Source organism: Tubulanus polymorphus, chromosome 5 (assembly GCF_964204645.1).
Source record: "Tubulanus polymorphus chromosome 5, tnTubPoly1.2, whole genome shotgun sequence".
NCBI lineage: Eukaryota > Metazoa > Nemertea > Palaeonemertea > Tubulaniformes > Tubulanidae > Tubulanus > Tubulanus polymorphus.
The window spans coordinates 9,596,692-9,611,165 of NC_134029.1; the positions used below are offsets into that span (position 1 = coordinate 9,596,692).

At 36.8% G+C, this 14,474-nt stretch overlaps 1 protein-coding gene across 1 annotated transcript in view; it reads right to left on the reverse strand.

The window, feature by feature from the left end:
- Positions 1-14,474, reverse strand: part of LOC141906214 (ras-specific guanine nucleotide-releasing factor 2-like) — an 82,184-nt gene that overhangs the window by 37,880 nt on the left and 29,830 nt on the right. The window contains 6 exon segments of the mRNA XM_074795455.1: positions 2,891-2,973; positions 3,413-3,615; positions 5,023-5,101; positions 6,914-7,086; positions 12,868-12,985; positions 13,467-13,577. Coding sequence (XP_074651556.1) covers positions 2,891-2,973; positions 3,413-3,615; positions 5,023-5,101; positions 6,914-7,086; positions 12,868-12,985; positions 13,467-13,577 — 767 coding nt within the window.

Below are 14,474 nucleotides of genomic sequence, written 5' to 3' on the forward strand. Positions count from 1 at the left end.
TCCCTGTTTTAGATGGGATTTAACAAACCGAGCTCATAAGTCATACAAAATTGTGCGTCATCCTCACCTGTGTTGGATATATCCCTATTCAATTTTCAATTAATTTACAAATAATGATGTCTTAAGTGCACTGTATATCTATGATTAATCAATCAAACTTGACTAGAAACTCTTTACCCCAGTTCCACAGTTATATTTGACACTTAAGTTAAAATGAACTTCAAAGTCAAAATCATCTTTAAATTCATTCCAAAGAAAAAAATTATCTAATAATGAACCTAAGTAATAGTTAAATCTTATTCCACTAGAGTTCCATGGCTGTAGACTGAAATTTGATTGTAGCTGAATAAGTCGCTTACAGCAGCCATAGGCCGACTTGCAACCCTATTGGTTGCAACTCCGATGCGTCCGTCAAGTAAGGGTGTGCGAATAATCTCTATTAGTCAAAAAAGCAGCGTCGGTTGCCACTAGGAGAGATGTCTGTGCGACACGATTGTCGAAATAATTGTACTGGATTTGATGGACATATTTCTATATCATCACTCCACAGCGTAATGTTAACAAAACAAAACTTGGCTGAAAAATGTTTCATGAAAAAAAATTCAAATAGGCTTTGGTTTGAATGATTCAAATTCTAGTGATCATCAACAAAAAGCAGCTGGATCGAAACAACTCAGGTACAACTGTGGATCTTTATAGGGGGATGAATATTCAGCCCTTGCAAGGGAGGATGTCGCCGTATATTATATATAAATGATGATATAAAAATGCACTGTATGCTCTTTCTAAAAGAAGACAAGGAGCTCCTGTAACTAACAAGGACAACAGTACTGCACATTGACAGACTCACCACAGTTGGTTGCTGTACACACTGAACCTGTTTGGAAAACAGTGCAATCAGATCAGACAATGTGAAAATCAAGCGACACAATAACAGCAACAATACACAAAACAGCACTACAATTGTCTTAGTTTATAAACTCTCCACAAATGGTATGTATGATATATGTATGTTGCATGTGGTTATCTTCTGATTGAAGTTCTTGTTTATAATCTTAAGACGACCACATTAACCGATCAGAAGAGTTGAATATGTTATGAGAGTTTTTTTTTCAATCATGTGGCATTGCAGTGTGTTTGAGTACGTAGCTGTTTCAGTGGCTGAGGTGAAAGGTACTGTAAGCAGTGAAAGGGTCAACGAAACAATATTAATGCAGGAATCCACGTAAAAGTGGTTTGGCTCCTTAAGTTGATGGTTCTTATTCAGCAAGGATAATTCTAAAAATATAATTTTGTTCTGATAATCAGCATGTTCGATGAAGTGATTGTATTAAGAGTGTATTCCAACATGTACATACGTTAATACAGCATACTATCATATACATGTTAATGTATGTTAAAATATTGTAGTATATACAAATCTACAATAAGTATTCAAACATGTACAGGTATTATACAAGCCAAAGTAAATGTAGTGTGCAAACATGTTCATAAAGTTAACTGCCATAACATGTTGTATACAAACATGTGCATGCAGTATGCAAACATGAATGTGAAGTATGCAAATATAGACATTTAGTATCCAAGCATGTACACGCAGTACCGGTATACTGCCACAACATATTCATGTAGTACATAAAAGCGTGAATACAGTATAGTGTCATAAGATATGCATGTACATGTTCATTAGTATGCTGCAATAAAACATGTTATGCATATTCTATGCTAGCCTGTACATGTAGTCTACAAAAACATTTATGGGCAGTATATCAACATGTGTACACAAATACACTAACTTACGTATGTATGCATACATGAAATGTACATAATATACATTCCGTTCTAGAGTATTTACTGGTATATGAAACCAGGGAGGTTTCACTCCCACCTCCCTGATGTAACATACAAATGTACATGAAGTCTATAAGAAACATGTAACATATTACGCAAATACTTGCAAATGCTGATATTATTCAATTTCATTTCAGACCAACAAATATTTTGATTTCTTAAATTTTTGGTTTCATTGCACGATTAGGTCACCCTTTCAGTTGAACAGTCAGACAAAAACATGTTTTTGTGAACTAGAAATTGCATGCAATCGAGGGGACATTCCAGCGTTACTTTGATCCTGACAATGCGCAATAGTGAGAATAAAATGCGACGTGACTCTTGTATAACCACTTTCATAAAATATCAATGATGTAGCTGAATTCTGTAAGGTGAATGAAATGATGCCAAGTTTATTATGTTGGAATGTGGTTCTGTTCCAAATTTGCAGCCTTAATATTCCTCTTCTATTTATCATGATGGTAATACCTTCATATAGGTTCTTGAAAGTCTTTGTCTTATTATGAAGGTATTACCATCATGATAAATAGAAGAGGAATATTAAGGTTGCAAATTTGGAACAGAACCACATTCCAACCTAATAAACTTGGCATCATCTGCTTCCACATACAGGTTCTTAAAAGTCTTTGTCTTATTATGTGGAAGCAGATGGTAGGCAGGAAAAAATCTATTATCCATTGACATTTGACAAAAGTGGTTGGCAGTTTTTAGTTATGCCAAAAAAAGCGTTTTTAATCATAATGAAAAACCATGCCTGACACACACAGGTTGCGCAATCGTGGACAAGTTCTAGACGAATACAAGATGAAGACAGGGATATCTTGGGAGACAAGATCATGAGCAATCCTGATAGAAATACGCCAAAAAATTTAATAAAGATATATCAAGGATAAACAATTGGTTAAAAACGTTATGAGGGTAGTACTGAATGTAGGTGCGCAGGCATAGGTCATTGAATGGTTTGGGTATATTTGGTTTGGCACTTGTAGAGTTTTGAATGATTTTAGCATTAGTTACCTTCGATGATTCATTGACCTACCTCACTGACTGTGGCATCGTCACAGATGATGTATCACTCATCGATGTATTCAGTAAATCACTGTAGTGCAGATTCTCAATACACTACAAACATTCAGAAATAAGCTTTTTGACAAATCCCCAAATCAGGCTAGATCCTCAGAGAAAACTATGATTCATTATTCAGTATTATTCGGTATTCATCAGTACAATTTTCACCTAGTAGAAATCTTTTGTCATATCTTTATTGCAAAATCCACAATTTCTCAAACACATAAACAACACAATACATCAACTAAGTGGATTTAACCAGTCTCAAAAAGCCAAGAAGTACTACATCTTTATATATAATCTAAATTGAAATCATAGCGATAACTTTTATTCAGACGCTAGAGATATATAAACAATGTAAAATTCGCTGGCTACAGCAGTCAGTGGTCTTCAAGACATTTAAGTGATTTAAAAGTAAACGCCCCTAAAGGTTATTGGCCAATGGGACCAATGACTCAGTTGAGAGAGTCAGTCCGTACCATGTTCTACTTACCTGACTGATATCGCTACACCATGCTGCCTTTTCTTGTAGCGTTGAAGCGACCAATGTGATTGTGACTGGCGGTCCACTTTTTGTATCGACTATAATCCGGAAGTCGAGGCCATTGTAGTCGATGCTTGATCGATGTTCACATGACTGCGTCGATAGGAGGTTCGCCTGTGAGCCGGCACTCATACTGGAATCTATGGAGCACGCTGGAATAAGAGTGGGGGTTCGGGAATACACGTGACACTGTAGTGACATGCTGAATGCTTTGCAGAGACCTTATGTACTCTGTAACTATTAAATTTATCAGAAATCATTCTTATTCACCAATCCTAATCTACGAACAGAGCGACTACAAAAATCTGCACTCACACATCTATTTCAACCTCAAATTTAAACAAAAACCTAACATTTTTGTATGTATATGTATAAGCCACTAAGTTATTGCAGTGTAATTTGAATTCTGCACATATTCGTGAGAATTGAAGCTGAAAATCTTTTGAGACAGTTGGTGCGTTCAATGATTGTGCCTGCAAAAATGATTGTGCCTGATTTTTCCGCATCATCCTATCAAAACGAATGAGCCAGTGAATTCCATGCCACATATTATGTGATCTTAAATCAATAATAATAATAATGATAATAATAATAGGTGAAATGTAATAATATGAATATGATATTGTAAATATATAATTATCAGCATGTCACTCATAACAACAATGAAAGCCACCAAAGCAATTTGACTCGATGGTTTTTATAAAAATAAACTTGCGATATAGGATAATCCAGATAACTAGGTTACATTTTACTATAAGTCTAAAGAATTGTATTGTGAAACGTTTCGATATGTAAGTATATATAAGTATATGTAATTTACGACAATGCATTCAATAGTATCAAGATCAAGAGTTATACATAGTCCGAATCAGTTTAAGCAATTTTCATGTTATACCAAGGGCCGGGAAGGTTGTAGCATTACAATGCAAGAGAATAAACAAGGGAAAATGACCATGATCAGAAACAATATAGTAAGCATGTACACTGTATGTACATGCATGCTTCTGTCTGCACCAGTCAGTCTGTGTCAATGAAACTCATTCTGACAATGATTGGAATCTACTTTACTGAATAATCAGTGAATTCTCACTACATTTGCAGGTGAACTATGCTAACTAGTGATTTAAAATAATACAGAAAACCTCTGTTGAACAATACTTTAACATAGCGGAAACGAATACAAACCAGCCACTTTCGGTATCCTGTAAAACTTCGCTGGTTGGCATTTAGTAATTTCACTATATGCACTTACAGTACTAAATTAAGCAGTATTCTTCATACAGAGGTTTTAGTGTATTTTGTGCAGCCATACTTAGAAGCCTACGCATATCTGACTGGTGAACACTTGAGCATTTGAATATTCAAGAAGTTTTTCAACATCTAATGACATAAAAGCTTCCATGCACTAGTTTTCCCATCATATTTCTCCTCAATAAAGCACTTTCTTAATATCAAATGTGCTCCACACCCAAGAATTTACGCCTTGTAGGTTAGTCAATCAGCAGGATATTTGTTTACATTCCCCTGTTGGGGAGTTGTTAAGTTTTTTCTTTACTTACTATCCTCCTCAAAAAAGAAGACGTCTGACGTTGAATCTTCAACTAACGTACAATCAGCTAATGGAATTTTTCCATAATTCTGAAAATGATGATGCAAACTACATTCTCACACTGATTTCACACATCAAAATTCCATAACTCAATATTTGATGCTACTATCATATTCTTACGTATTATACCTGTCAATTCTATGTAAAATGTTCAACAAAACATCATATTTGAAACATCAAATTTGATCTTGGATATACTGTAAAAACCAAGTCACTATCACTTCCTTATGAAACGTATGAAGGTTGACAATCAATTTTGGTCAATAAAGAAGTTTCCAGTTTCTAGGCGCCATTTTGTGGCGGTCCCTCAAGGTTCCCATTGTTGCGATAATTTGCGTTCATTTTTAAAACATAAGTTTTGATTGAATGTCATATAGCTCTGCAGTCCCTTGCTTGATTAAATTCATTTATAGACCATTTTAAAGGAAATTAAATGCAGATATTTGCGCCAGCGATTCTTGGATTTTTTTTAACGCAACAATTAAGAGCAGTGACGATTGTGTAACCAAGGACCGCATATTTCAACCGTGCGTAAAAAAATTGCAATTTCTACAGATTTTGAAATATCTAAGTGGTTATTAAAGCTAGATTCCCCATCTTTTCTGAGGTTAAAGAGCGTTATTTGCAGGTTTAGCCTGGGTTGAAAATTTTTAAATATCTTTCCTGACGACTGATCTGTAACCACTAGAGTTTGAGGGGATATTTTGAGATTATAATTCCAATCTTGTTTGTACAACGTTTGGCGGGAGCATTCGTTTAAGCTTGCTTTCGCGATCCGGTTTTTCCCACTATTGAAGTTTGAACCGCGCAGTTTAGGAATTGTCATATGCAGTTCGTCCAGCTTAGCGCCGATTTTGTGTTCGGTGAAATCATGGACTCGTTTGGAGTCCATGGTGAAATGGGGGCTATCAATTCAAACGCTTATGACATGTTAAAAACATAAGTCTCTCTCGTAATCCCTCATTCTGGGATCATACGATGAATTTACTGAACATCGACTTTCTTGCTGGAAAACATGACCAGAAAACCTTACTGATATCAAATTCCAATATCATGAATATCATATCTGTCCCCCATTTAATAATCTGTTTTAGAGGATCAACATCCATTTTTGCAACATTCAACTGAACCACATATTCAAAAACATATAAAAACCTTGATTTTGTTCTAAAGTCTCCAACCATGAGCGGTACATTCTGTTCAAACGCAAAGATAGGCTCTCAACTAGGTCATTTTCGTATCCAACACAGAAAGTACCCTTTCTTACAAGAAATCCTTTAATTTTCCGACGCTACAAAACTCGTATTCCTCAAAGCACTCATAGTCCATTTTCAACCATACGAAATTAAAGGTAACATATAACCTTAAGAAGCAATATTGATAACTAAAAACCAGTATAAAATTGTATATTTGCCATTTCCATTCCCAAATCTCAATGTTCAGTGAAATAGCTGTGCGCAGTGGGAGACCCCTTTGGCGCGTAATCTCAAACTCTATCGATAACAGATCAGTCATCAGGAAAGATATTTAAGAAATTTCAACGCAGGCCAAAACTGCAAATAACGCTCTTTAACCTCAGTAAAAATGGGAAAATATAGCTTTAATAACCACTTTGATATTTCAAAATCTATAAAAATCGCAATTTTGAACCCATTAACCCTGGATTGATGAGACCAGTGACCGGCGGCTTAAACTACATGGCCACTCTGGCAACTAACAGTCATCAAGTGTTAAGTCTTCAAGGATTATTTCTTCATTAGATCATATATTTGAGAGTTATTCTAATAGTGTGGCGATTAATTCTGTGGTCAATATCAACAGGGCACATGTGTTGTACATACCTTGGCTAAGTGTAACCTGCCATTCGATGCTCGACTAGTGAGTAACATGTGATATGTAAAAAGGAATACTTGTCTGACGACTTCTTTCTTCGATTCTTTGAAAGAAGAACTGAATGAGCCAAGGCGACCCCTGGATGACTTTCGACCATCATTCAAAACGTGAAGAAGTGATCCTAAAAAAGCAAGGTTCATAGGCGTGAAAGATATCACTAATTAGAGTTTTATATACTAATCACTAGTATATAAAATTATTAGTATATACTAATAATTTAAGTTTTATATGCCTTGTTTAATCATGTATATCCACCTGACATCCTCAAAAAACCTCCCTAACCCAACTCCAGCATCAACATCTTGTCAAAAATTTTTGAAAACAAAGATGGCCACCAGTCAGCCATATGGCATTGTGACCTAGATTGATCTACTGGTACATACTGTTATCTAACATTCTCTGAAATATCAAGGTTCAACATAAAAAATCTTTACAGTTATACACCAAAATTAAAATCTCTGGAAACAAAGACGGCTACCAGGCATTTAAAAAAATTGGCTTTAAAAAAATGATATTTTGTATTCAGATTTTCGCAAATACCTCCTGTAAATTTAAACGAGGCCATTTTTAAAAACTCAGTTCCATAGGAATTGGAGAGTGGATAATGCTTTAATGAATGATTTGTATAAATATATGCTTAGTTGATCAGTCAAAGGGGCCATAGCTCTGGAAACCATGGCATTTAAATTTGCTCCATTTCTAAAGTAATAGGCTCAGCCTACGGTTGGCCTAAAAATGGTAACAGTGGGATTTGATCCAATTAACTTAGGATAAACTAGAAACACAAGATGTTTAATTTCCCTTAAGAAATCAACATCTTTCTATTCGAAATTCTCAAGTATTTGTAGTATGAACATAACAGATCAAAGGTTTGGATGAATTTCAGGGGGAAAAAGGTCCAATTTTGTGGTCCACTTCATCAAATCATACAAGCAAATGAATGCATCGTGGGTTTACAATAAAATCATACAAACTTGTAACATAAAGATCAACTGGAAATGAGCAATTCTGTTTTAAAATCAATGTAGATTTTTCTTTAAACTTTCTGAGTCAAAACAGATATTACATAGTGAAATTCCTCAGTGCTAATGGGTAAGCAGGGGTTCAAATTTCTGTGAAAAAAAAAAAAAAACCGATGGCCACTGATTGTGGGGTTGACTATCATACATGAATATACGGTACATGTCTCAGCCAAAATCCTTCTGATATGTAAAAAATTAAACTCTTTGGGTCTGTATTGCATAGTACTTAAACGCTCATCATTTTTGCCAACATTCAATGACACAAGGATAGTGTCTTAATGGGGAAGGCAGGTGAGACTCCCACAATAGGAATAAGTAAGTACTATATTCAGGAATACATATTTTAGTCCCAAAAATTGTAATATTTCCATCAGGTATTGTATCCTTTCCTATGGTCTTAGCAAGACTAGTCCAGCACAAAGATGGTGGTGGCCAGTGAACCAAATCAAAGCTTGCTTGCAAGGTAGTAGGAAAAGAAACGGTGTCCACCAGAGCAAAACCACAAGAACAATTACTCAACTAGAAATATTTAAACATGCGGTCCGTTTTCCTGCCCAGGTAGGTTTGAATGACAAAGATTGTTTTTCATTGGACTGACTGAGACAATAACCCTGATAGATCATGTTTTGCTTGTTTACAACTGTCAGAGACTGTCAAGTAAAGATAGGCTGAAAGTCTTCGAGAGATCCGTCAATTGATCATGATGATGAGCCCCAAGGGGCACTACGCTTTTCATAAATTGAATGATCCGCAATGTTTGGGTTATATTTGTTAACCCCGATCAATTGACAATAGACAATTGACGTGTTTATAAGTAACAGTACTAACAGAGACACTGGGCTGGCACGAACGAATACCTAAGATCAATCTTAACGGATTGTCTAATGAATAAATTTGAATGTAGAATAAAATAAAATTGAATTTGATGAATTTGATTTTTTTGCTCAATCAAGTTAAATTGACTTGGATTTGATATTTTTGCGGAATAAAATTTCATTGATTTTGCAATCTGTGCACATGGCTAATCTGCATATCATGGTCATCAATCCGATTTGAGAAAAAACTTTCCGGAACAATTGTCAAGGATGAATATTTAGAAGTGCAAATAGAACTTCCTCTCAAAAACCAAATTTACTTATTGTATCACAGGCATCACTCTTGAAATACAATCTTAAATCTTATAATTAAACCTGGAAATAAAACAGTCGTCGGTACTGCGGATTCACATGAAAACCTTGATGACTTCTGCGGGTAAGCAAAGAGGAGACGATGCTTTCTGATTGGCTTTTTTAAACTGACAGTTTTGCGTTCATATTTTCATGAAACATCTGCTGTAAATTTCAACAAGGCCCTTTTTCAAAATTCAATTTGAATTCCCTCCATTTGTATAGTAATAGGCTCAGCATACGGCTGGCCTAAAAATCACTTTCCGATGTTACTCTTGCATCATTTTGTTTATTTCATCAACACACAGCGGCAAGATAATTCAACCTCGTGTCTGCTATATAGTACGTTTGTATGCACCCGGTCAGCATTCAGCAGTGTGTGCTTCAGTGATGATAGTATGAACAGCACTCTCACACATCGGTAGCACACACTTATTAGCCTCTTACATCTGACAAACTGTCAAGCGCGCTCAACATAGCAGTGCCGTGCCGTCAATATGTGCCATAGTCTAGCAATAATCTTACAAAGTATCCTGTTAATTTTTTACATCAAATGATGGAAATATTGGACAGCCCAATATACTTGATCTAACATTCAATAGAACAAATAAGTTGTATACTGCGAAAAGTGTTGACATTATGTTGTTACAAAGAAAACTGAACGGTAAGAATTTGACTGACCTAGGAGACAACATGACGTCATTTGAACAGGATAACAAAGTAGTCGTTCACTACGTGAACCAACCACAAAGATAACAACAGGAATTTCAGAACATTATATACGAAGCTTGCTATATAGCCTGCTCTGAAAAGCCCGAAGCTGACAAGGATCGCTTGAAAACAGCCAGGTGAGCACATTTAACCACAGGGTTTTTTGGTGCCGCCAATCCTTCCTCTGAGGCATAAGTTATGGGAAGAGTTGGGAAAACCCTCATATTGTCATACAGAAGGTTGAGGAGCAGGTGAAACCATTTCAGAGCTGGCCAACATGAAGCCACAAAAACTAGATTGCAGTTGATGGATCTCTCCTCTAGATCCACTACAAAGGCATGGGATGGCATCCAAGGAAACAAGTATGCGTGTATCCATCTCTGATCAATCCCAGGAGAAAGCACATAGTCCCCCACGCCTCATGCATGTTTCAGGTTCAAGGACGACACCCATTGATCGTTTCCCTGAATTTAAGAATGTCCTGGGTACCGATCAAAGGACAGAACTTTCAGTTTTCAGAATTCTTCAGAAAGAGCATTCCCTGATCAGTCCAAGGCCCTGATCAGTCCAAGGCAGCTACTAAAGGCTGGCTTGTGTCGCCAAGCGACTCGACCCCTACTGACGCAACTCGATTTATCACCGATTAACAGCAGTTGCTGCTCTATCAGTTCGACATAAGCCGGCTTGCAACAAAAACCTGATGCCTACCGACTTGTCGCAAGCCATATCTTGAAGATCTTAAAGAGATAGCTTTTCAACTGGAAATATATTTCCCATTAATTCAAAGTAACTTGAATTTATTCTCAAAATGCTTTTCATGTGACCATCGGAGGCGGTGCAGTTGCTAGCAATCATAACCGACATAAGCAGGGAAGCAACCAGGCGGATCTCGTATCCCGTTTATCGGCCACAGTTGTTGGAATAGGAACACAGTCGATATAAGCTGTTGCAATTGCAGTTGCTCTCAGTTGTGTCGGTAGGAGTCAGTAGGAGTCAGTAGGCGTTGCGTCGCTTGTCGACATGACCTGCCTAACTCAATGACTACGTTAAGCCGATGTCAGCGGCTCGCCGGTATTTACCATTGCATACGGAAAGCTGATGAGAGCGGCTTTCATGATGTCACAAATGTAAACACTGCCTACATTCAAACTACACATGATTTTAACCAATCAGAATGCAAGTAAACACTATTATCATAAATTATGTGAGGGAATTCCATGGAATCCCCTACGCAACGTGTCATAGACACTATTGATCATGGGAAGTACCAGAGGGGGAATCCCCTGTCAACCAAAATGGCGGAAATTCCATCTGCTTCGCGCGATTTTGAATTTGGGTATTCCGGAGTGAATGAGTTAATGCGTGCTTCAAGCCCTCAACTACAGCAATCTTTCTCCCCAACTGGTCAGAATAGTCTTCCTATTGAGACAAGATTTGCCTGTCCATAGCTAGATAATGAGATGGCATGAGACGGACCAGACCAGCGATTGCATATCCCAATCCCTCCCTTCCCATTTCAACTCCGGATTGTGAAAGCAATAGATGGCCGTGAGAGCTTAATGCAACTCACCCATAAGGACCACTAATAACCATGTCCTGATTCCACCCTGGCAAGGTTATCCAGGAAGGACCATCATAGCTATTACTCCTGATTTTTGCCTGACAACCAAGCTATTCTGCATAAATCCAAATCCAGGCACACATGACCATGATCAACACCTGGAGTGGTATAATATGACCTGCCGACGTATCTAACCATACCCACTTTTCAGAGACTGCAGAAGATTCTCAAAAAACATTCACTTCAGAGACTAGGGCTATTAGGTCTCCATTGGCTCCCTAGCAAGGGGAGCTGAAGAGGGATAAGCATGTGTTACTCCATGTTTGACAAAGAACTTGTCTATAATGATCTGAATGACATATCCCCTGTCGGCACTGTAAGTACACAGCAGGAAGGAGGTACCGATCGCTGAACAGGAGGGTATATAAGGGAAGACCCTTGGAGGCAGTCTGGGATCAGAGAACAGAACAAGAACTTAATTTACCTTTGAAGGGTCCTCTTCATTAAAATAGGATCCCACTGGAGCATCCAGGACTTAAGAGTCCAAATAGAATGTAAATCAGCCCAGAAGACATGGCTCATATCTCTGCTCCACGATTCTGCCCTTAAGGGAGTGGCATTATCCGGAGTGATTACATCTATTTCGTTCGTGAAGATGGTGATCTACCATCCTGGATGAAACAGTAACCACTAGTGGGCATACGGGAAAATCATTAGCAATTAGTCCAAACTCAGAGAATATTGGCAAAAACCATAGGTAAGGATACAGTACTTTTAAGGAAATGTCCTAGCCCAAAATCTTAAAGAAGCTACAGACCTCAGAATTCAATAATAGATGACCCTTTTTGGAAGAAAAGTGGAAAATCTTGTGTCCTATTAAGCCAATTTCTAATATGATGATGGGTCCTCTATCTTTGAAGATATATAGAGCAATAATCTATCTTGATGATTTCTATGTATATGGGCCATGTATAGAACCCATCATCTGAGACTGGAGCTGTGTGTATAGTAAATACATATATGTGTATCAAGTGGACTAAAATGCATAATTTCAGGTACAAAATGTTCAGATCTTTCCAAGAAGTAATGACTAATAACATTGAGTCCAAAATCATTTTATCTAATATTTATACCAGTTCATCATTTATCATTAGGGGGTGGGCTCATAAAGCAAATAAGACTGAAGTATATACTGATTATATACAAATGAGTACCATACTCAGATTCAATAGTGTAGGCAACAGTTTTACATTTTCACCCATATATTTAACTGTGTAGCTGCCAACATTTACAAATCGTTTGTAGCCACAAAAAGTACCATACATCATATAACATGTGTAGGGAAATAGGGAAATTAAAACCGTAGACTATGCCATTTTATGCATTTGGGTTAAAAATTAGATATAAGATTATGGAATGGAATTGGAAAAGCTTTTTTGTACCTTGCCGTACAAAAATTTGGTTAACATCAAGTAATATGTCACAACCTTCTACAATCATTCTTTCTATTGCCAGATTTTTTCTTATGTTCTCAGTCTCACTCACTTCATCATGCATTATCTGAAATAAAAGGTGAAAAGTCTATATCATGGACTACTTTCACAAGTGCTTATTGTGTGGTGCATCAATGCAGGTTCCAAGGTTTCTTATTGCATATATTGCTCCCACAGTTATATGAATTCAAAATTTCCCAAGTATTCATCAATTTTCCCAAAATGGAGTTGGAGCCTTTGTAAAAGCGAACATACCATCACACTAAAGGGATAGTGAGCATATTAGCGGTGACTGGTTGAAAAAGGTAATTTGAAGAAAAATTGCTGAAGTAAGTTAACTTTGGGCAAGCAATTGACATGCCAGAATTATGCTACGTTACGCGTAGAATGAATTTTTCCAAATATTTCGTAGATGAAAGGAAAATCAATTGAAATCCCAAATATTTCCTATCATAGGCTATACTAATTTCCCAGTATGTGGGAACCATGTTATCACATCTATTAGTCCATATCTTCAAATCCCACAATTATTATCTGCAGATACTTACATGAGACAGTTCTTCTAGGCGACTTTTCGCATATTCAAGTTTATTCCGTTCGACATGGTCATGTGGAGTATGAGCCAGCAACTCATGCAGTGTGATTATGTACCTTGGAATCTAAACACATGAAATTAAAACAAACATTATGAACTGGTATATGATGATTTAAGGTTTGGTCAAGCAAGAGCTATGCTTCACGGTTTGTTATCTATAGCCATATTCATATAAGAGTCAGAATTACTTATCTGATACGGATATGATCATTTATTTAGACATAGCCGATTGCAGTTAATTTATTTTGGATGCGATGAAATGAGACGGGTTCATTTCACAATATGGCCAAACGATCAGTGCTTTAGGCTGAATTATCTAATACGAAACTAAGTTATGTCAACAACAAATAAGATGTAGTTACAAACTTATTTGTATTGATGTGAGCAGAACTGTAAGCACAAAATGTTTCGGTTTTTATTGAATGAAGGCCCAAATGAAGGTCCAATGATGGAATGATGGAACAAAGTCCACAAGAGATTGGATTAAAATATCAATTACAAAAACAATTAAATGGATTTTATGGAATTACATTATTCCACCAGTATCAGGTAAGATATAAGATTTTAGAGCCCCTTCCCACTTTCGATGTCAATGATATTGTCTATGCTTGTAATTGCTTCTTCTTACTTTATGTCGATGACAGCCCCGACCCTAATTTGGAAACACTTCAGTCAATACAAAATGTTGAACTCACCAAACTCTGTAACTGGCTAAATTTGCTAAATTCTTAATCTGGGGGTCCAGGTATCAAGAGCTAACAGAAAGTTACATACAGAACCATTCTATTAGAATAACCACAGTTGATCCTAAAAATGTGTAAAAAGTGCTGATTTCTGAGAAAATGGCCACCCATCACGATTCTAACGGAGCCAGTTTTTGGGGTGAAGATGTGTCTAGGGTAAAATAGATACATGAATTAACCATTCATCATGACATTCCATTGAAGCGTCTTCAGCAAAA